We start from the raw sequence: 23,499 nt of genomic DNA, 5'->3' as shown, positions 1-23,499 counted from the left end.
GCGTGGACGTGGTATGAGTTTTGCTGGAAGACCTGGAGCCAAAGCAGCCACACTGTAAATTTGGCCATGCATAAAAAAGGTCAAGCAGCTCTTGGACTGCATTGTGCCATTAGCTTAGCTGTGGCTGCTGCAAAGCTCTCTGCTGCAGAGGCCAACTGAGAAGAAGGTCCCTTCTGAAGGAGGTGCACCTCTTTACAAAATTCCTATGTGGAAGGCATTCCAACATGGGGAAAATATCTTATTCACCTGGTCACTTGAGAAGACCCACACTGAATACTGGTATTCAGACACAAACCATTACACTCATTCTAAGTATTCATATTACTTAGAAATTAAATAAGGGGCAGGCATATAGATCTACCTTTATAAGGATCCCACGTGTGCGAATTGCAGCATGGGCATGCATGCATTAGCAAGCCATTTTGGTCATAGCTTTCCATGAACTATGAAGGTGTTTTGTATATTTTGGCCTGTCCCTCTTGCTGCCGGTCCCCAAAAGTGTCTCCAAAGTTTAATCCAGACCTCAGGCTGAAAAAGGGTTTTCAGCTCTGTGATAACATCACAACATACTGGCATTTGAATCCACCTCATATGGTCCTAACTCATCTTAAGCACTGTCAGAAAGGATGAGCTTCCCTGGAGGAGGGGAACAGATAACTATCAAGTCTCATTGTCTGCAGCTGTATTCAAAGTAGCCACGCTGTTTCTGTATAAGTTTCCTAAATCAGTCTGTGGCCCAAACTTTCTAGTCCACTTGTTCTTTTCCCTCTTGTCAAAGAATGCACTTAGAGCAATATCTGAAAAGGAAAACAGGTCGGATCTTGTTGAGTTGATTGATTTGATCCTCAGCCAGACCTTATGAGTTTACAATCCTCTTAGTTTTCACAAGGAAATCTCCCTCTACACTCCACAGGATCTTTCTAGCATGCTACTGAAAAACTAATCTTTTCACAGAGTTTGATTTGTTAAAAAGGGAAAAGGGTAATTCAGAAAATCTGTTGCAGACAGTCTTATTCTCCCTGGAAGAGGCTGAATGCGGTTTTAAAACCCCCACAAACAGCTAAACAAAATAAGAGTCTATTCTTCCTAAACAGCAAGCAGAAAATCTAGGATCCCAGAAGGATGGCATTTCAAAAGGCAAGACAGTATTATCACACATTTCAGAATTAACATTTAACAACCATTTACATGCACAGTGACTTGAAATCCCACTCCTACGAACAAGGCAGTGCTTATCCCCCAATAAAATAATTTAACTGTACTATCAATCCAAATGCAGTGCTTAAAAAAACCCTGTATTTTATAATCTGTTAAAAATGAACAGTTCCTCATAACTTTCTTCATTCTACCATTTATCATTCTGCATGACTTATGTTTGTTTTCTTAGTTACATGGAAACTGGGCAGTGAAGCCCTGCACCCCATGGTCCTATCTTTCAGTGCTGAGATTTCCACAAGCTATACTTCCCTGCACTTTGAAGTACATATCAGAACCCCTAAGGACTAGAAACTTTGTACTGTGTTGTTGTTTTCAAAAAGAGAGAAGTCTTATGAAGCTGCTTTCAGAGTCTAATGCAGCACTGTGTGTGCACACTACACTCTCATGGGATCACAGCATGAATGCACACATGTAATAGAAACCGAGTGGTACGCACAGGTATGTTATATCAGCTCATCTATAGAAGCATCTTCTGTTTGGTCTGAAGTGGCCCAATCCTGCTATGCTGGTAGTCAATCGCATCAGTTTGAAATCCCACTGTTGACCTTAATGCCCCAAAACATTTTGAGGCCAAGTTATTCAAATGACCACCTGAGGTTCTAGATGAACCTGTCAAGCTGAAGAACTTGAAGGACCTGTTCATTAATCCACCAGCAATATAAATCAAGATAAAATTATTTTTTCAAGAGTGGCCCCACATCTATTCAAAATATCATGTGGTCAGCTTCGAGCATCTTTACAAGGTGGCTGATCCTAGCATTTGTGGATAGATTCATTTTATGTGTTTTCTTTTTAACTGCTTGATGGAAAAGATTATCTTTTGTAAGCCCTGAAACGTAGCATGCAAGTACTTTAAACATTTATTTCTTTATTGTACTTTTGGACAGCTCAAAATTTTGGCATTCTCTGTGTTGTGTACAGGTAAACTAAAAGCACATATCAATAAACAAAGATAAAGGTCACATATCATAAAACCAGCCATAAGGGGTAAAAACCCCACAGCACATAAAAGTCAAGCCACCAGTAAAATAAAGCAGTGAAAAAGCTTAAAAGCACAAATAAATACTTGGGGTGTTTTGGGTGGTGCTAAAATGCTCTAGGATGGCAAAATGACTGATCTGGTTAGTCATCCTTAATCAAGTCCACGGTGCTCCCTCTTTTTATACTGCGTTACGAGCTTTACATAACATTACTGGGCCACATCTGACGTTGGGGCATTTTGCTAGAATATCCAGGGTGCTACTGCTGGATATTGTTGAGTTGTCTGTCAACATCCGCATTTCCCCACGTGAAAACACATGGAAGATACATCCCATCCCAAACGCTGATTTGGTACCAGCTCACAAGAAAAGTTCTCAAAAGGTCCTGCTGCACCACTGCGCAACTTGACCTGCAAAAATGCTCTTTTCTATGATTATACCTCCTCTCCCAATAGCAAGAACACTTTGCATCGCCGCGATGTAGCTTGTTAGCAGGCATCGTTTCCACATTATTAATATTTAACAGAGCACTTGTAGTTTGGCAGCTGATAAAATTAGCATGAACGTAAAACAAAGAATTGTGTCCTTGGATGACTGGGACTTATATACACCCACACAGACCACTGAAAAAAGGGGATGAAACAATCCAAGGTGCCACAGAAATATTTACTGGGGAGAAAATGAAAAATCTAACATACACATGCTTGCTTTGAGCAGGAAGAATTTTCTTCAAGGAAACATTTCTACCAGCATAAGAATTATGATCTCGAAGATGATATAGAACACTGCATTCTAGAAGATTACAAAGTGACTTATGTAAAAGAAGGGGGAAATAGGTACTACTCCAAAAACCAAGTTAAATAATGCACACAATATTACCCAAATGCTCAGCAGCAAAAAGCACAGGCCACTGTCCCAGAGCACAGCCCTCTAGCCACCAAGCAGCTCCAACCTTGGAAAACTACTCTGAGGACAGAGCTGGCATCAAGCTCAGGGCTGGTCCACCACTCCTTGCAGTTGCTGCTGAAAGAACTACCCCGGGGCCTCTCCAAGCATGACCTCAGAGAAGGGGTTTTGTGGGCATTCCCGGGAGGAAGGAAAAGGGGATGGGAGAAGACAGGCACTGCCATGATTTGAGGTATCCTGGCGGCATCTCAGCCTCCTTTTCACATGCTCTGAAGCATGACGCTTCGCTGAAACTTGCTATCTAAATGCTTTGCAGAGAGGGAAGAATTCAGAAGCAACTTTTGCCTCTGAGCTTCTCCTGCCTTCCATTGGATGCCCACATTCCTGCAAGTTTGGAGGGCTGCAGGCACCTGGATTGGCTTGCACCCTAAATACTATTCCTTTATTGAATTAGAACAATTCCAAGGAAAATGTGTCTGTGGTGAAAAGGAATCCACACTGTCAGAGATGTTCTCATGCCTTCTCATAAAACAGTCATGGGCACCAAGCTGCATCAGGCCCTAAGGCTATTTCATGCAGCCCACAGCCTGATCTCAACAGCCCTAGCAAGAAATCCATTCAGAGCTGAGACCAAAGCTGTGAAGTACAAGAATTTAATTTCTTAATCACACAATCTTGTCCAAATACCAATCCTTAAAGCAAACACAAGCAGGAGCACTATTTGGGGAGAGGGAGATAAAAATGTGCAGAAATTCTTGAATTTGCATTTTAAAAGTCACTTTTTTTCAAAAACAACCAATTTTCTCATTGTAGTCAATGGGGAGAAAGTGCACACTTTTGGAAATGCACTTTTTTCTGTTTGAATGAGCTGAAAAATTAAAATGGATGAGAGTCAACATGAATTTCAAAGTTCCTTTTCAGAAATTTAGATGAGCTTCAAAATCGCTTGGTCTCTCAACCTAACCTGTAGCAAGAGTGCTTCATCACTCCCCTAAGACTCTGCTTGGCTGACAGAGAGGAAAAAAGGCAAAAAAAAAAAAAAGAGTGGCAAAAAGTCTTAAGGACCAACAGATATATGGAAAGGGGTCCTCTTGGTCACAACTGCCTTCAGTCCTCACACAGATAAACTTTACATAGACCTCAAAGAAGTATTTTAAAATGGAAGCAAAATGTTGCTGAATGTTTGGATACAGGTGAGTACAGCCTCAGAGTGTTCATTTTGTGAGGTAGCAAACTTAATATTGGGGAGTGGAAAATGCTTCAGATCTCAGGAACACCTGCATCAAAGTCCCTTGTGGAAAGAAGTTGAGCAAAGTTTCTCATCAATTAGGAAGAATGCTATACCCATGGTAATGTTCAGAGCTCAGCACTATGTCCAAACCCAGATAAACTTAGAGCTTACTTAGACAGCTTACAGAAACAAAATCTGCTTTAGGGAGCTGGCTTGGCTCCATAAAATAGAGCCAGGATTAACCACAGTTTTGGCTTTGGACATAGCACTAAGCAGTGGCTCACTGAGACTGGAAGCATTTGTGCCTCCTCCATGGTCAAAGCCAAGGAGGGTGTATGGAGCAGAACCAGCCTGACAAGCTGGACGGTCGCTGCAAAGAACACTAGACTGTTTGCTCCACAGGGCACGTCAAGGGCAACTCATGCTACAATGCTTCTCTTCTGGTATCTGCTTGCCAGAGGCCTTTGGGTAAATGGTGTTCAAGCAGCAGTACCAATTTAACACCAAGCCAATCTGAACGACAGCAGATGTGAAATAAGCACATAAAACAGAACTGTGTGTACTAGACTGATGGAAAGGATGCTGTTTGATGAAAAGGATGCCAGCTCCAGGTTTGTACTGACCAAGACATGGCAGCTTTCCTCCAGTGAGCCTACCTTTTCAATGCCACTGTCATGGCTCCTATTGCTCTTCAATAACTTTGTATACTGCTGGCTGTTTGGAGAGCTCTGGCTAATCACAGCATCATCATCATCTGCTACTGCTCCTCTCTTTCCTCACCACTCTTGTCTGGAGCAAGAATAAGCAGGTCAACAAACAGGCTGCAATGGCAAAGAGGAGCCACTTCAAGGGGCCCTTGTCCATGGGTCCCTGCCAGGGTGTGGGCCATTGGCAGATCTCTGTTCATGCCCACCCTTGGTATCAACACGGGATGAAGACGCCTGCGTACATGTGCATGTAAAACCCAACAAAACAAACTTGCATTTCTTTATGTTGTGTTTGTGCAATATTTGCACATGTCTTTCATCATGGCATCTCTCAAAACAATTAACACCTCTAAAATCAGACCTAGAAGTGAATATTGCCCCTCAAATTGTGGATTTGCTATACCAGGTACAGCTGAGGGTATGCAAAACAAGAAAACTATGTAGGTGCTGACTCGGTCCGCTGAAAGCTTTTGACAGCAAAAGGGATGCTGTGGGCTCTGGGGGTTGCATACAGAAATGTTCCTCAGAGCCATCTCTGCTTTGCTATACTGTTAGGTGTGAGAGTTAAAGAAAAGGATGGCCCAATAATGAACACCAGATTGCATTTTCTAGATCTTTTTGAGAAAAATTGTAGGAGTTTTACAAGAGCTAAAACAAACACATAAGCATTCAGCTCTTCCCCCCTTTCCTTCTTTCCTTTAAAATCTTGCAATAATCTGTATTATTAACACGGACCTTTGTCACAGGTGATTAAATTGCACAATTACTTTCTTGGGGATTTGCAGTACCAGAAAACACAGAACTGCAATGCCCCTGAGGAATGTTGGCCTACAAAAGCAGCTCAAGGAACTGCACCTCCATTTCATCTACACTTTATGCAGAACACCTCTTCATGGTAGCAACCACTGCAGAATACAAATAGGAGATTGGATTGAATTCCACTTCTCTTCCTTGTAAAATTTGTTAAATTTTATTTCCAGGGAGAGATGCTGGCAGGATTTTCTGGTTTAGGTGCCAAAATAACTTGGTACTCTTTGGGGAGAAAGCTCTTGGTCCACCGCCAGCCCCATCTACACATGAGACTACACCAGAGGAAAGCAATGTAGCGTCCCCAGTTTCCAGTGTGCCCCAGACACCTTGCTCTTCCCAATTTTTATTTAAGTAACATGTTTATATTCCCTTACTGCATCTGGGTTTGAATCAAAGCAAAGTGAGAACTCCACTACTACCAGCTTAATTTCCATGAATGTCTCTGGGTAGGTTACTTGCACTTTGTGAGTAGACAAGCACATCCTTGAGTTTCTCAAATGTTTAAATGAATCTCAAGGACCAAAAATGTGCCTACAACTGGGCAACACCACTTCAGACTGCAGATGTGTGATGCTATTTTTGAATGCCCCATGAAAAAACAATATTGGCAGTTAGATATTAGCACTTAAACAAAATATCAAGATGAAAAGTCCTGTCCCAGTCCTTTGACCGGACCACTGTATTAATTTTATTGGGTGGCAGTTTCTATGTTTAATGAAGGAAAGATTTTAAAAATTGTGATCACTACCTCCAGACTGAAGTGGTACAATCCATACTACAACCTCTGAAAATGCCAGACCTAATGCTACATGTCCTTGTGCTGCAGGGGTGGACCAGGCCTCTCAGCTTAGGAAGGTTTTGCCTAACTTGGCTCAGTCATCAATTCAAGCAGGCACTGTGACCAGGCAATTAGAAGAAGACTGAGACTTGGAAGGACAGCAATGAAGGAACTAAAAAAGATATAAGGATGGATCACTGCAGACCAAGGCCAAGATCACCCACAGTATTGTGTTCATAACCACTATGTATGGGTGTGGAAGTTGGACAGCAAAGAAAGCTGACTGGAAGAAAATCGAGGCATTTGAAACATGGTGCTGGAGGAGAGCTTTGTGATACCCTGAACCTACAGAAAGAGAAACATGTAGGTCCTAGATCAGATCAAGCCAGAGCTTGCCCTGGAAGTAAAACTGACATGTCACAAGAAGGTAAGACTTGCTGGAGAAGACCATCCTGCCAGGGAAAGTTGCATGCAGAAGAGAAGGAGGAAGACCAGATTGAGACGGACTGATTCCATATAAGTCTTGAGTTTATAACAGCTGAGCAGGGCTGTCACTGCCAGGACATTTTGGAGGCCATTCATTCATAGGGTTACCATATTCCAGAGACAACTTGATAGTGGTACAAACAACATTTCTTTCTTCTGAAGTGGAACAAAACTGCATTCTATCCCTTGATGAGAACCCTTTCCAGAAAATGGAATTAAAATGTTTAATTCATAAAGCTACAGCATGAGGTAAACAAACAGGGTTACAGTAAAAAGCAAAACAAAGAAATGAGCCACTTTATGTAAGTTCTTGAGTTTTGTTTTGCTTTGCAATATTGCTCTTCTGGCTATCCTTCCTCCCACTAATCCCTGTAAGACAGCCAGTCACGTAACATGACAATGTTGTCAGACTGCCTTGCATTTCACTAGGTACTTTGGGCTGAAAAAAGGGCTATCATTTTAGTCTCTGATGGCATTAAAGTTGCACAAAAGCTTACCTGTAAGCACCTGCTTTGCTCTGCACCCACTGCTCCTGGACTTGAATGCTTGGGGAGGGGGGCATTTAAACCACTGAGACATGGTATTATATTAAGTGGTGCATCAGTATTAATGCATTAATACAATTAAAGACAACGTGCTGACTGCACAAGCATTGAACATACAAATGCAGAGAGATCTTCTTGCACTGAAGTCAAAGTCAGTACCTACAGGTAAGCGATGTTCTCCATTACAAAGGCTCCTGTGCGCACAGATCAGTGCTGCTGGTCAGATAGTCAGCACTGACTCTTCTGCCAAGGATGTTCACCTGATGGGGATGTATGAGGAGTGGATGCCATCCTGCCTTTCAACCCAGTATCAGTCTCATTACAGGGCCAGTATTGTCCAAGTGCTGGACGTACTTACTGGATGCAAATGAGAAGGCGAAGGCGCTATATCATTATATTCCAGCATAACAGCCATGAACGTGTACAATAAGAGTGTGATCAGGGTAGCAGCACAGAATGCATGGGCTCCACTATGATGTATTTGGCAGAAGCAAGCATCCAGGTTCAGTCAGCCTTGCTGGATCAACATAAGAAGAGCTGGATCCAATCAGAGACGTACTTACTGGGTTCATATAGCGCAGCAGGTAGCTTTGCATGGTTTCCATGGAACATGGATTTTTGCCAAAAATTACTGGTCAGGCATTTTGGCGACTCCACCCTAACCCACGGTCTAACACAAAACATGGGACATAAAATATAATATTGATAATCCTGTTAATTTCAGATTTGAGAAGCTGGTAATCTACAAAACTTTCCTGTATTCACAGATGTAAAAATATCTCAGTTTCTCACACATGCTTGATCTGTCTTTCCTTTTTTAAAATCCATGTCAAAAGCCAACCTATCTCCTTTCTACAAAACATTACAACTGGATTTTGTGCTGGACAGTTGCTAGACAACTCTGCTTGAGAACTCAAATTAATGTTTTCCTATTTTATTTTCACAGCAAACCTATGAGGCTGGTTGAAGATAGCTCAAAATCACCCAGTGAGCTTTGTACTCTTTTGCTGCTCAATTGCTTTGAGAAACAATTCTTAAAGCTAAAACTATAATGTCCATAACTACAGCTTATTTTTATTAGCCTTATTGAGAATCAATCAGCCATCAAATAAGTTATTTGGTGTCATTTGCTATGTTTTTCAAATAATATGGAAAAGTCATTGCATAAAAATTGCATTTTAGTCTAACATCGCACAACTGAGTACATAACAGCCATCTGTTTCTCACACACACTATGCAGCACACTGTTTTCTTTCAAATACTGAACAGATAGATGGTGAATCTTTCACCTTGCCCTGATACATCTGGGCTACTTTCTCAGAAGTCTGCACATAATCATCCCTAAGAATAGTAGGAGCTCTGTTTCTCATCTCAGTGTCCCTGCTACCACTAATCTATTTAAATACATAACAAAAAATAGCTGATATTAGTTTTGTTTTCACTTCATAAAACCAGAAAGAAACACTGCTTTAGAAATAACTAAGTTCTCATATTAAACTTGTAAAATTCCTGCTTGGTTCTTTCTTCTTGCAAATCAAAGTCTCCTACTGTGGCCAACTTTTAGTGACATATTTTTTTTCTTCCTGATAAAAGAGTTTCATCAGCCAAAGCCTTTGGGTGCTATACTGTGGTACTTTATCCTTGCTGCTTTCCATTCAGCAGGCAATTTCCTGTATATAACCTCACACTTCTGTTACTCATCAAGTAAAACAAGTAAGGGGTGCAGCCAAGGCTGCAGCCTATATATGATTATTGGCAACTAAGTCCTATTAGACTGACATCTGACCAATAGATGCAGGATTGCACTGTGATATGGGGTGGGAAACTGAAAGCCCATGAAACAAATCCAGCTCATTATAGTCATTTTCCACCAGAGACTTTTCCTTTCCTTCCTTTCTCAGTCTGTGGTTGAGTAGTAGCATGCAGAGGATGAAGGAAAACTGTTTGATGGGCTGGATTTAACAAAGGAGTAGGCTACCTGGAGAGATGGATCCTGCGAATCCAAGAGCAAGTCCCTGACCCAGTGCAAAGAGCTGTTCTGAAGGACTTGGGTACCTTCCCAGCCCTACTTCTCCATGACCACCCCATATGGTCAATTTAAGCTAGACCAGGCTCTGGAAGTTTCCACTTCCAAATTGCATGCACAATCTGTCAGGCTGGATTTAAGACCTTCCCTTTTAGCTCACACCTACTCCACCATCCTTTATTTCAACAGTGGGGTGGAAATAGAAATAAGGGTTATGTCATCTTCTCCACTCCACACTGTTTAGCCATGAACCTCTCTAGGTGATTTAGGGTGACTTTGGGCTGCAATCTAGTTCACACTTTTGCGGAAGTAAGTCTCACTGAGGTGTCAAGTAGATATAACTAGGACTGCATTAAGTCTGCTAACTGGTCTCACAGGATCTGCATGAAGGGAAATTTGGTAAGATTCGCAAAGCAGATTGTACACTGAAAGAAACTGCTTGATATGGTAAAGCTACTAATGCCTTAATCATGAGATACCTCTGTAAGAACATAAGAGCAGCCACACTGAATCAGACCAAAGGGTTATCTGGTGCATCATTCTGTTCCCACCTTGGGCAACCAGGTGTGCATGGGAAGCACAGACAGGACTTGACTGCAATAGCATCCTCCTGCTTGGATCTCCCAGCAACAGGTACAGAGAGGCAAACTGCATCCTAGGCCACCATCATGATTAAAGGCCCTCTACTTCCAGAAACAGCTATTTGGCAGGAAGGAAGAAGTAAAACTAAAGCTGTTCAACACATACAATGTCTTAGGAAAAGATGAAATTCTCTCTAACTCACTCTCTCTCATTATAACTGTAATGTTAATAAAGCCATTGTAAATGGGCATTCCTTCCCTAACCACCAGGCAATCTGCTTGCTAAGCCTAACTGAAAAATATAAGTACAGCTTTTAAAAGCTTTAAAAATACTCAGATAATCACATGATACAACAAATGGGATTGCTCTTTATGCAGGGCAGGATAGATCAAGCCAAAGCCATTCAAAGTTCTACTGGTTTCAGTGGGAAAGGATTGGGCACGTGCGAATTTTCCACATAGGGCTTATCTCTGAGTAGGTTTTACAGCCTATGAGTTTAGCAGGACTTACTCCCAGATACATACATATGGGATTGTAGCCTAAAGTTTTTCCTACTACTGTGGGGGTCCTGCACCCCTAATCCTGTGAATGTGGAGGACCAACTGTACAGTATATAGTGTTTGGTACTACCCACAGTTTCAGGTATCCCCTGGGCTGGGGGGCATGAAACCTATCCCCCACAGATACCGGGGTCCTACTGTATACTTAAAAAACATGTCCTGGAGCTGATGAAGGATCCTTTCCCTCACCACTAGAAGCAAAATTAAATTCCTGCATGTAAAAAGGCTTTACTCCCTGCCTTCCTCTCCATTGCATCCCTTGTACTTCCCCCCAAAAACCTGTCTCAGATGGTCCCCAACTCTCCAGAGCAGATTTGGAAGGTATACAGGGCAGGTACAGCATAAAGGGGGGGATCTGCACTGGATTTCATCCACTGTAACATGAACTTCCATACACCTGAGATTCTACATATAATCTTGCAATGCAGATTATACATATAATCTTTCAGGTCATCTTTCTAGAAATTGATCACTGCGGCCATTCTTGGATGCAGGTGATGTAATGCTTATTTGGAACAGGTCCTAGGAACCTGATGCATGTCCAGTCTTTGGAAGCAGACCCTTGCACAGCACACAGCGCCAAGGACATTCTCACGTTGCTCAAAGGTAATAAATTGGAAGTTTGCATGTATGACGTAACTCTGCTCCCTCCAAGAGACCCAGATCTATCTGTAAACTCCTCTCTCATGGCCTCCTGTTAGGGGAGCTGCCAACTGTGCCGTCTGTTATTAGCGCTCACAATAGTCCTGCTGAGAGAGCCACTGTACAATCATTGGTAACTGATCTCTCACTATTGTGCCCCACCTGTTACCAGCCCTGGCACCATTCTCCTGCAAATAAGAGTTGATTATCCATCACCTGCTAGTGACCTTCTCTTCCTATCTGAATTGCCCTGATCTTGACAGGCTCCTGCTTGTAACTCACTTCCTGGACTGCTTTCTGTTGTTGCTCAGGAGGCAGGACTTCATCAAGGGGCACAGCCAACCAATCACATTAAAAAGCAGCAGCAGCAGCAGCAAAAATCCTTCCCAGCAGTGACAGCAAAAGCAGCAGGAGAAATCAGCCTGGTGTTGATATGTACAGGCTTAAATGTCTACCTTTTTCTCAGGGTGGATGAACATGCCCTCCTAGGTTTAGACATGTTTCTGTCCGCTTCCACTAGGACTTGCTGGAGAGTGGTAGAAACACCGGCTCCATCAAAGCAGCCTTCCCTAACCTGGTGTCCTCCAGGTGTTCAGGACTATACATTCCAGTGTCCCTGACCACTGCCCATGCTGGCTGTGGCTGATCAAAACTGCAGTCCAACACGTGGCCAGGGATGCACCAAGCTGCCCATTTGCAGTTCAGGGGCAAAACAGAGGTAGCAGAACAGGGCTGGCTGGCAATGGAACCTGGGAGATCGCACTGGCCACCATCGCCCTCTTCTCAAAGTAGCCCTCCAGCACCATCAGACTGCTGACCAAGAGCTGTACTCAGATTAGTAGGGTTTAGATCATGGGTGGCAGCCTGTGGACCTGCAGATGTTTTGGCCAACACTTCCCAACATCCCTCACCATTGGTCGTGCTGGTTACGACTAATGCACATCATCAGCCAAAACATCTGGAAGGCCACAACTTATGCACTCCTGGTTTAGTTCTAGACCTCTACCCGCAGCAAGCTCAAGCTCTTCGCCAAAATACTCGCTGGGTCAATCTAGAGCAGACTTCTATCTGGTGTCCTCCAGAGATACTGGAGTACAATTCCCATCATCTCCCAGTCCCCATCACAGCCACAGGCACTGAGACTAATGTGAGACCTGGGAAGGGACACGGATTCCCCAGCCCTCCCGGGCACGTGCTCTCCTACCTGACCCGGTTGTCGTGAAACTTGCTCTGCTGGGCCTGATTCAAGTAAATGGTGCGGGCTGCTGCCTCTTCTTGGTCCGCAGAAGACGTGGCCCCGGACATCTCATCATCCGCCTTCTTGTAGCCCGAAGAGGAACAAATGGGTCCTGCCGGCGGCGGCGGCAGCAGCAGCCAAACAAGAGAAGAGAAAGAAGGGGGGGGGAATCAATCAGTTATGAGAGAAAACGATGCGGGGAGGCAGAGAAGGCGGGCGAAGGCACCCGGCGCGGGGCGCCGCACGCTTTTTTCCGCGCATCGCTCCACCCCGCAGCCCTGTGCAAAGTCGCCCGGGCGACAGCCTCCCCCCGGCGCGAAGGCGGCGAGCGACGGCGGCACGCGCGCGAAGCCAGCCCGGTCGGCGGGGAGGCAGGCACAGACCTCGCGGCGCGCTCCCGCAGGCGGCAGGCAGCAGGCGGCGAGCGGCAGGCAGCGCTGCGAATAAACAACGGAGTGACGGCCCAGCGAAAGGGCGACGCTCCCTCGAGCCCCGCCGTCGCCAGCTTTGAGCCCACCCACTTATTGATTGGCGGCGGCAGCAACAGCCGCCGCCGCCGCCGCCGCCGCGGTAGCTAGGAAGATGGCAGAGGAGGAGAGGGCTTGGGCTGGATGGGAGCGGCGGCCGGGAGCGCGCGCGCACGGCTGGATCTCGTCTAGGCTGCCGCTGGCCCTGCGCCTTGGGCACCAGTCCAGCGCCCTACGACCACCCTGAAGGCGGCAGAAGCAATCCCCGCTGCATTCCCGTAACGCCACTGACTGGAGTGCGTTTAGCCTTCCAGCTACACCCACTCGGAGGATTCTTATTCGCACTGTTACAGTTGCATCCTTCCTTTCTTCCCTCTTCCATGGAACCCGAGGCAGCTCACAGGGTCCCCACAACGACCCTGTGAAGCAGGTTGGGCTGAGACTGGCCCAAAGTCAGCCAGCAAGCCTCACAGGCAAGTGGGGATTGGTACTCGGGTCCCCTAAGTCTCACTGGCTATTGCTGCTGTTGTCACTGTAATTATAGTGTGTGTTTAGTCGCATAGACCCATCACGACCCCATGGACAACATCCCTCCATTGTTATAGTGCAAGGAATGGCAAACAGTGTTGTGTTCTAACATGCCTTAGGACATGCACTGAAGGCACCTGAGGGAGGCACCCCGATGAAGCTGAGCAGGTGTGAGTTCAGTCACTGCTTGGAATGGTCACTGGATGGGAAGAGTGAGAGAAATATTAGTTGTTTTGCTTTTGCAACTGAATAGGCCATCTAAATGGGACCCATTAAACTGTTCAGTCCACTGCCCCAAATTGCCTAGCTGCATCATTGCTGGGCCACAGGAGACAAACTGACCCCCCCCCCAAAAAAACTAGAAAGGGTAGAGCTAATGAGGGCAGGGAAACACATGATGGATCGATGTCATTTGTTTGTTTTGCCCCAGAGCCTCTTCCCTAATATGCAGAGAAAACAATGGGTGATGTTCAATATGAGATCCAGTGGGAAAGGAGACTCGGAACTACTCCAGAATAGCCTCATGTACTCTGCTACAAAATGCCTTTGTTAGGGAGAAGAAAAATTACAGATCTTCTGAAAACAGGGGCTCACTGAGGTACCACTGGACTGAATGGTCTTATGCAGGCCTCTTTAGATAGTAATGTGCATTACTTCACTGATTTCAAAAAATAATAATCTTGCCTTGCTGCATCCAGGGTGCCCTCCTGCTTATTTTCCTCAGTGGAGCCTGGATGTCTGCCCAAAAGTCCGGACCTGATGGCATCACTGAAGCAGAGTGTGCCAACGGACCGATTATCAGAGTCACAAAGGTAAGAATAGACAGCAAAGCATCTCTGCCCATTTCTCACTGGCTTCCCCTCAAAGTTCTTTCTGGCATTGGGCACGGTACCCACCAACTGATGCCTTGCCTAGTTGAAAGCTGGTATAGCTGAGGCACCTATAATTCCATATCTAGGAGCACTTAGTGGACCTTACTTCTGAGCAGACACGTATAAGAGTGTAAAGGGTACACTGTGAATCAGACACTCACCTCAGGTCAAATGTTCCCTTCTCCTTGAACACATTTGGACTACACTAGAGGCTATGGGGAATCCGTCTCATCTGAGCAATGCTAACGCAAAGGTTCTTTTTAAAAGTTTGCATGCAGAGGGACCTGATTTAAGTAGAGACCACTATGAACAAAATGAGGAGAGGTTATAGCTTCCTAGCCAGCCACCCCACCCCACCCCACCCCCACGCATGGAGGCTAAAAAAAGAGGAGAAAAAACTCCATTAGCACCAAAATATCCTTGACCCTCTCCTAGAATCTGGAGCTGAATATAATGCTCTACCGTAGGGAATGGTAAGGTACTGTACGAGTTATTTACTTCACACACACACACACACACACCCTTTCATAACCATGTTCATAAAATTGTTTTAAAAAAACAACTATTGATAAAAGAAAATATAAAACTCAAAATCTGACAATAAAGCAAAGTACACCCAAAATTAACCTCCAAATGCCACTACAGCACATGATAGCAACCCTCAAGCAAACACCAAGAGAAACAGATTTGCATGCTACTTAAACGACTGCAAATAACATTTATTTGGAGTGCTATAACTGAAAATATCAGTTGCCCTTCCCTTCACTATCAGAAGACCTTAGCCATACTAGCTGGGAATGATGTTGGAATTCTAGACCAATATGCCTGGCCTGGCCAAGTCAGGGTAGCAAAGGGTTCTGTCTAGAAAAACACAAAAGCTTGCAGCGAGAGCACTCATTCCTCTGAAAGCATCCAAAGGTCATCTACTTTACTGGGGACAGATTCAAACAAGAATGATATTTAAACTGTTAAGGGCAACAAGCAGAAGCACACAAGATATTGGTTGCATTGTAAAATTATTTTTATTTGGTCTTAACCCAGCCAGTTTAGTTAAAGTGCTATTTGCTTATTTTATCTGGCCAGGGCGATTTATTTTATTTTATATTGTTATTTTTATATTGTTATTTTTTGTATTTTACTTCATGTTGTGAGCCACCCCGAGGCTTCGGCGAATGGGGCGGCATAGAAATGTTTTAATAAAAATAAAATAAATAAATAAAAAAGTGCTATGTGGCACACAAGCACAGAGTAATTATGTCTTGGGTCATTCTGAGGTCAATAACAAATCAGCCATATACTGGGTTGGCTTTTCTGAATTTCAGAAACAGCCCAACCATGGAAAGGCAGTACAGACCCGTGAGCATCTGCTTTGGGGACACAGAATCCTTAGCCTCAAAGCCAACTTCCAGCAAGCATCCCCGCCTGGGTACGAGTTCCTGATTTTATCAACTAACTTTGAATGAATGCTTTGTTTTATATTTATTTATTTATTTATTATTTATTTATTAAAACATTTTTATGCCGCCCCATTCGCCGAAGCCTCGGGGCAGCTTATAGCCAAAGGCAAAAAAGTAGTGAGTATGGATGTCAAGAGGCTAGAAGAGTAGGGTAGGAAGCATGACAAAAAGAACTGAACAAAAATGACAAGTAAGGAAGGGGGAGAGAGAGAGAGAAAGAAAGAGAGAGAGAGAGAAAGAAAGACATCCTGCTTTGTATTGTAAAAGCTGATCACAGGCAAAAATTGCCTGGAGAAAGGCAATGGTGTGTATCGCTTTTAGGTGAAGGTGTCTTAATAGAGGGATTGCTGCTCACTGTGTGCGTGGTAATCCCACTTGCATCTTTGGTAAATAGGTTTTTCAGGCTTCTGTGTTGTTTCAGAAGTTATCCATGTGAGACAGGAGAAGAATGCAAATACACCGAGGAAAGCAGAACTGCTTCACATCCCTGCACACTCTCTTAACTCTCGCTTTCAGTCTTGTCCCTGAATGCATGGCAGTTCATTTGGGTGTATTTATGAACAGCACCTTGTGATCTGATAATCAAGGGTAGCATATAAACATTTTAAATGATTGTGTAATTTTAAAACTGCTACTACCTTTAATGAAATTATCCTGCCCATATGAAAAAATGCTTTATGCCAGAATAGACCATTGCCGTCCATTGTAACTGGAAGTAACCAGTTTCTAGGATAGCAGGCCTTATTTATTGCCTTTGTATACTACTCCATAGCCCATGGGCTCTCTAGGTGGTGTACAATTTCAAATAAAGTACAAGTTATTTTCAAAGAGCATAAAACCATAAACAGACAGCAATAACAAGACAACAACATTGCAGCTATAATAATGCAACCTCTTGATAACAGCAGCAAATAATAAAACTCAGGAATTAAAAGAGTCCTGTGTGACTCAATTCAAATAACTGGTTTTCAGCTGGCACCGAAGGGGCGACAAAGAGGTGCCAGACATAGCTCTCTGGGTAGCATGTGGCAGAGGTGGGTGCCACTATAGAGAAGGCCCTCCTCCTAATTGTTACCCCCCTCATTTCTTTGGGGGTGGGGTAAAATGGACCTCAGCAACTGATCTTAAAGGCCCTTTATTTATTTATTTAACATTTTTATGCCGCCCCATTTGCTGAAGCCTCGGGGCAGCTTACAACAATAAGTTAAATAATTAGAATCATAGATTAAAAATATAAACATTAGAATAAAATACAAACATACAATATAAAATAAGCCGCCCTGGCCAGATAAAATTCAATAAAATTAACAGTTAAAATGCCGCTTAAATAAAAAGGTCTTTGCCTGGCGCCGAGAAGCAAATAACGACGGCGCCAGGCGGACCTCTCTGGGGAGCGCATTCCATAACTTAGGCGCCACCGCTGAGAAAGCCCTCCTCCGAGTAGCCACGCTCCTAATTTCTTTCAGCGATCTCAGGGGGCGGCTGGGCATCTATGGATGCAAGCGCTCCTTCAGGTAACCAGGACCCAAGCCGCCCTGATGCTTGAATTTTTTAAAATGCAGGGTCCCATGCATGCAAAGCATGTGCGTTCCTACTGAGCTGAGATCCTACATAGAACAGGAGGGCCTGCTGCTTTGTTCACATTCATCCAACTCATCACTTGGATCAAACAGTTGATTTTACAACTGCCATTTCTATGGAAACGCAGTAAGAGGTTCTGGCCAGGATCCAAGCAAGCATGTTACATCTCCTCAGGGTTTTGCTGTGTGTGCAGGTGACAGCTCCTTACACAGTTCACACTGTGGTCACTCCTGAAGTTTTGGGGTACCACTGAAGTTACTGTCAGAACAGGAACTTATATACAGAACACCTGCACAGTTCATGATTCTTGACGGCCTTAGACCAGGGGTCTCAGACTCAACTCACCTGGGGGCCGCTGGAAGTAGAGTCTGGGGGAGGCTGGGCCGCATCAAGTATTCCACCACCGCGGTGGGGGTGGGCCGCGCATCCCGCGGCCGGCCTGGGCGCTGCCGGTGCTTTGAAGGCCACAGGGCCCCTCCCCCGTGCCCCGCCCGTCCTGGCAACTGGCCCGTGGGCCGCGAGTTTGAGACCTCTGCCTTAGACCAACCTGGAGTGTTACAAATGTGTTAAACTACAGCTCCCATCATCTCCAGATAACTTGGCCAATAAGCTGTGTCTGGGGCTGATGGCTGCTACAGCGTGACAAGCATCTGGAGAATACCAGGTTAGGGAGGGCTCCTACAGATTGTCTTGAACAGATGCAGGCAAAATTTTGCATTTGAAGAGAAACATTAAGCCTGTTCGCAATCCTCTGCAAAGGTACCTGGGTCTAAGTTCCACTGAACTCTATCGTGTTATTCCCGGATTTAAGATAAGCCCAGCATTGCAATTTGAATGTAGTTCCCTTTGAGGCCTCAAACTACATTTACAATTCAGGTACTCACTTTGCTAGAGAAAGACAAGTATGTGAGGTGACATGTGTTTGAAAGTCACAGTGATCCTCACTGACATTGTGTTTCTGTAATTGGATTGTTTATCATCACTATTTTAGGACATGTAAACAAAATATAACAAAAATTCCTTGATTTTTTCCTTTACATCTCTTGAAATGCATGAATTTGGAAGCAAGGACTTGATGACTCTATAAGTCACCAGATAAGTTCCAGGCCAAAGCTTTGCCTAGAAGCAAAAATGACAAAACTGAGCCTGTCGTACATTGGACACATCATGAGGAAGCAAGAATCATTGAAGAAGACCATCATGTTAGGGAAAGTCAAAGGCAGAAGATGAAAGGGAAGACTAAATATAAATGGTTTCCTTGATGGATTCAACTACTTTGAATTGGAAGAGCTGAATGGAGCAGTTGTGGACAAGACATTCTGGAGGACTTTCATTCAGAGGGTTGTCATATGTCAAAGACAACTTGACAGAACATAACAATGTGTTCCAATTACTTGACAACAGTAAAAAAAGGAAAGATATTATTTTTCCTAAAGAATTAACTAAAATTTTTAAACAGAGAAATAACATAGCCCTGAGGCTCAGCTACTGCATTATATCACTAAGTTCAGGTCAATCTCACATGTTGCTTGTACAGGTAAACAGCAAAAGGAAAGTCACACATGCTTGGCAATATGTAAAACATATCCATCAATGTTCTTAGGATAATGTCTAACTGAACAATACAGGAGGAGCAGGGGAGGAAAATGCCACGGGGATGAACCACCAAATCCAAACCCCTGTTGGACTTGGTTGGGTACCAGCCAAGCACTGACAAAGCCCCCGGAGTTGTTCCTTCTCTGCATTGTTGTAAGCACCTTGCTCACCTCCTCTCACTATGGTCTACACAAAGGTGGTGGATGAGGAGGAGGAGGAGAAAGAGAAGCCGATTCTACTTCCAACTTGCTCCCCACCTGGCAAGCAAGTGGCAAATATGGCAGGAAGAGGAGCAAGAGCAGTGTGACAATGAGAAGGTAGCGTTTGCTGAGGGAAGAAGCCCATGAAGAATGCCTTGCCCACTGTCCATCAAAACCCAGAAGCCAGCATGGGCTCATGTTGCCAAGCCAAAGATTGGGGTGGTATTCTTTTGTCCATCTTGTTCCTTCTTAGTGTTTTTAAAGATGCCTATCTCCCTTATGAAGGTGTATCAGAGAAATGGGTGGCTCTGGATCTAGAAGATCCAAAGCCTCTCCTAATCCACCACAGAGAGGAAGACCTACTATCAAATTGCGCCTTCAGAGTTACTGTGGGTAAAGGGATAGATTTCTTTCTTGGATGGAAGCACAGTCCTTCTGATGAAAACTAAGAGAGAAACCCAGCTTGTCAAACTGCTTTCTTTGGGCTCAGCTGCCTTTCCCTCCTTCCACACAATTAGGTGATCATTCCTTGTTACATAGTCACCTGGCTGAAGGGATATTACTCAAACCTGCCCAGTGTTTGAGACTGACTGTGGACACCCCGCTCTTTGGCCCAGCCCCATTTGCTGAAGCAAGTCAGGTGGTAATAGACAGCACTTTTTCAGCTGTAGCACCTAATTTATGGAATTCTGTCCCCAGGAAGGTTCACTGGCACCATCTTTGTTTTCTTTTTAACACCAGCTGAAAATTAGTTTTATTTTCCCTGCACTTGTATTTTATGCTGCATCTTTTAAAAATCCTGTGCAATTGTATCTATGTGGATGATATTGCATTTTCATGTTGTCTTTAAGCCCCTCAAACAGTAATGGCAGGACAGGGGAGTTATTTTAAGTGAGGCAGCAGTACACTGATCAAAGCTCTGCACATGAACTATTGCACACATGAAATGCCTAGGCACACTGAGCAGAGGTTGATAACCAGCTATATCTGTTCTCAGATGCAGACAACCAGTTTCATTGAAGGGTTGCGGCAGCGGTTCTTTGTGCTTAAACAGAGAATGCCCCCCCCCCCCCACACACCAAGTTAGACCATGAGAGTGTCTGGTTTGAAACATGTAAGAATGGGATGCCCCTTGTTTTCCAGAGCTTACCTCTCCACAGCAACTCTCCTCGCCTTTACTTTCTCTCAAGCCAGAGCTCCAGAGCAAGACATTGTTTTGGTTAAGAGGAAACACTTGCATGCAATTGATTAGATTATTGTTGCATTTTAAATGGTTATGTTTAATCGGGTTTTGTTTTTTACTGTTATTTGTGTATTAATATTGTAAGCCACTCTGTGCTCCTGAAGGTCAGGGCATAGGAATTATGAGTAAATGAATGAATGACAGCTAAAAGGAAAACAGGCTGATCAGCTTAAAAAGCCTGGGCAAGCATTTTGCCCTGGCTCCAAAATGACAGTGGCTCCAGATGCACCTCCATGACACACCACAAATGGTGTGCCAGCACAAAATAGGCTCATTTTGTTGTCGCCCAAGGAGGGCAAAGCATGTTAGAACAACCTTCCCAGAAGATATTTGGGTCCCAAGCCATTTTGGCTTGACTCCATGTCATGTTTATTCACTGGGAAGGGAAGGGAACAGGGCAGGAAAGATGCACATGCAATTATACCATTTGATTGGATCTATGGGAACCTAAAGTGAACTGAATTAGGTGTGTGTGAAGGACAATTGGGCTCCCATTCCTTCAAAAGCAAGGGAGAAAGGGTGGCATTCAAGAAGGTGGCAGCTTTTCTCTTGTTCTCCTGACAAGTTTCCCCCTGCACAAAATGCAATCTTCATCTCTGCAACTGTGAAAAGATGGGAGGCCCACCCCTTCTTTCGCGTGTGGTCTGTCTTGGCTTGCTCTTGCCTCCCCTGCACCTGTTGGCATCTTGCCTGCCAAGAGGCACAGCTGCTGTTGCAGCTGGCATTGCCAAAAGCAGCCCAGCCTAGGAAGGGCCCCTCTTTTGAACCTTTGCAGTGGCTTCCTGGCTGAAAAGGATTTCCAAGGGGGATAATGATCTGGCTTTCAGAAAATGGGGAGAAAGGGTCATCGAAATGGCCCCTGTATTCTTACTTCCAATCATTTTTTTGAAGCATATTGCTGAATTTTCAGCATGCTTACTTACCTTTAAAAAAAATTATTTAGTAACTTTCTAACTTACTCAATCACATTTCTTCTCTGGGAAGATTCTAAGTGAAACTAAAATTCCATTTTGAAATGCAGTTAAAAACATAAAATGCTGTAGAAATGTTTACAATAAAATACAGTACAAATATTGAGAACAAAATATAATGTGAAACAAGCAACTGCACAGGAATTGATAAAAAAAAGCCACAAGAACCTAGAAGTAGGAGTCTCCAATACCTGGAAAACAAGAAAGGCCTTTACCAAGATAAGATAACAATGCAGGCGTCAGATGAGCCTCCAAGGGGAGGTTATAAGTGGGGCACCGCCACTGGGAAGGCCTCTCTCTCACAACCACACTCCAACCTTCCCTTGTTGGAGGGGACCTGAAGGAGGGCTGCTGAAAAATAGCCTAAGGGCCTGAGGAAGTACATGCTCTTCTAAATTTAGACTTAGGAATAAGTCCTGCTGAACTTGATGGGGGTTGCTGCATCATGTCCCTGAAAACTATGCCCTGGAACTAGTTTAGGGTTATGCATTCAGTGAATGTTAAATCACATGCCAGAACCAGCTATGGTTACATCTCTGTGACCAATAACTTTTTATTGACATCACTTAAAATTTCTGGGACAGCTGGGAGAGCTTTAGCAACTGATGGTATTCAAGGAATAATTTTATAGTGTAATCCTATACAACTTACTTGACAATGAGTCCCACTGTATTCAGCTTGGTTCACTCCTTGGCAAGTGCCTTTAAGATTACAGTCTTAATGCAGCAAATATTGGCTATGAAGCTCACTTGATAATGGATTAGGTCACAGTGGACTATCCTTAAGTTTCCTCTCATTTATATTACCATATCATGCTTAACATGGGGCTTTCCTGAAAAAGCTTTTGGCAGCTACAGCTAGAGCAAAATTTGTTGACCATTTATTCATCTGGCATATACTTGGAAGTCAACAGATGTTGAACCAACTCTTCCAGTTCCCAATTCCTTTCCAAAAGCAACTCAAAGTTCTGGCTTTGACTACTTATGAGGTTGTAAAACTGGGTTAGGGGCAGCATTATTTTTTCTTACCTGAGCTTACCTGTACTTAATCATTTTCATCTGCAGCCACATTTGATATCCTATTGCCAAGAGAAGCTAGACCAGGGGTTACATGAGAAAGGGTGATTTCTGTTGTAGCACCCTGACTATGGAACTCCTTACCAGGAATGCACCTTCCAAGAATTGCAGACGTGAAAACTGTTCTGTTCCTCCAGGCTTTTAAAATAGTTTTGGCCCATTCTAAAGAATTTTTCATTTTGTCCTTTGTTTTATTGCTTTGATTTTATGTAATTGTGAATCACTTTGATGGCTCTGATAGAAAGCTGATTAACACATACTCTCAATAAATAATCAGTAAGCATTGCTAACAAGAGTAATCTCTCTCCTGCAAACACAGTCAGCAATATTTGAGCTGAACTCCATAGCTCTGTGCCTTGACAATGACTTGATCTGCAGATATTGGCCAATGAAACCTTTCACAGAATAAATATCATCATCAGCTCATCAAATGGTTGCTGAAGCACCTGAGCCGATCAGGGTAATTTCTATTCACTTGGTAACTGTAACCTCACCTTATGAAGGCAAAATCTTTGCCCTTCAAATTATTTAACTCCAAATGGAAGGGGGGATGGTTCTAGAAGGTACATGAGATTGCTGTCAGTTTGGTTTGATGAATAACTGATGAAATTACAGCATTTTGCCACAAAACAAACCTGTAATCATTCCTAGCTTGCAGATGCCAAAACCACCACTTAGTGCTTTCAGAAGGCTCAAGCAATAAAGTGAATCTTTATCAGGAAGCAGGATAAAATGTATTTAGATAGCAGGAAGGAAAGTGTTACAGTATAACAACAAATGAGCACAGTAATAGGAAAAAA

At 43.8% G+C, this 23,499-nt stretch overlaps 1 protein-coding gene across 1 annotated transcript in view; it reads right to left on the bottom strand.

Annotated features, from left to right (window-relative positions):
• The window catches only part of ATP8A2 (ATPase phospholipid transporting 8A2), a 433,576-nt gene that overhangs the window by 377,255 nt on the left and 32,822 nt on the right, over positions 1 to 23,499 (bottom strand). Inside the window, exons 2-3 of the mRNA XM_044441796.1 lie at positions 13,092 to 13,282; positions 12,676 to 12,820 (exon numbers count right to left, since the gene is read on the bottom strand). Coding sequence (XP_044297731.1) covers positions 12,676 to 12,820; positions 13,092 to 13,282 — 336 coding nt within the window. The remainder of the gene's footprint in view (positions 1 to 12,675; positions 12,821 to 13,091; positions 13,283 to 23,499) is intronic.

The sequence above is a fragment of the Varanus komodoensis genome, unplaced genomic scaffold (assembly GCF_004798865.1).
Source record: "Varanus komodoensis strain SLA01 unplaced genomic scaffold, ASM479886v1 scaffold4, whole genome shotgun sequence".
In the NCBI taxonomy this organism is placed as follows: domain Eukaryota; kingdom Metazoa; phylum Chordata; class Lepidosauria; order Squamata; family Varanidae; genus Varanus; species Varanus komodoensis.
Note: the sequence above shows the minus strand (reverse complement) of the source record. Positions and strands in the feature narration are given on the sequence as shown.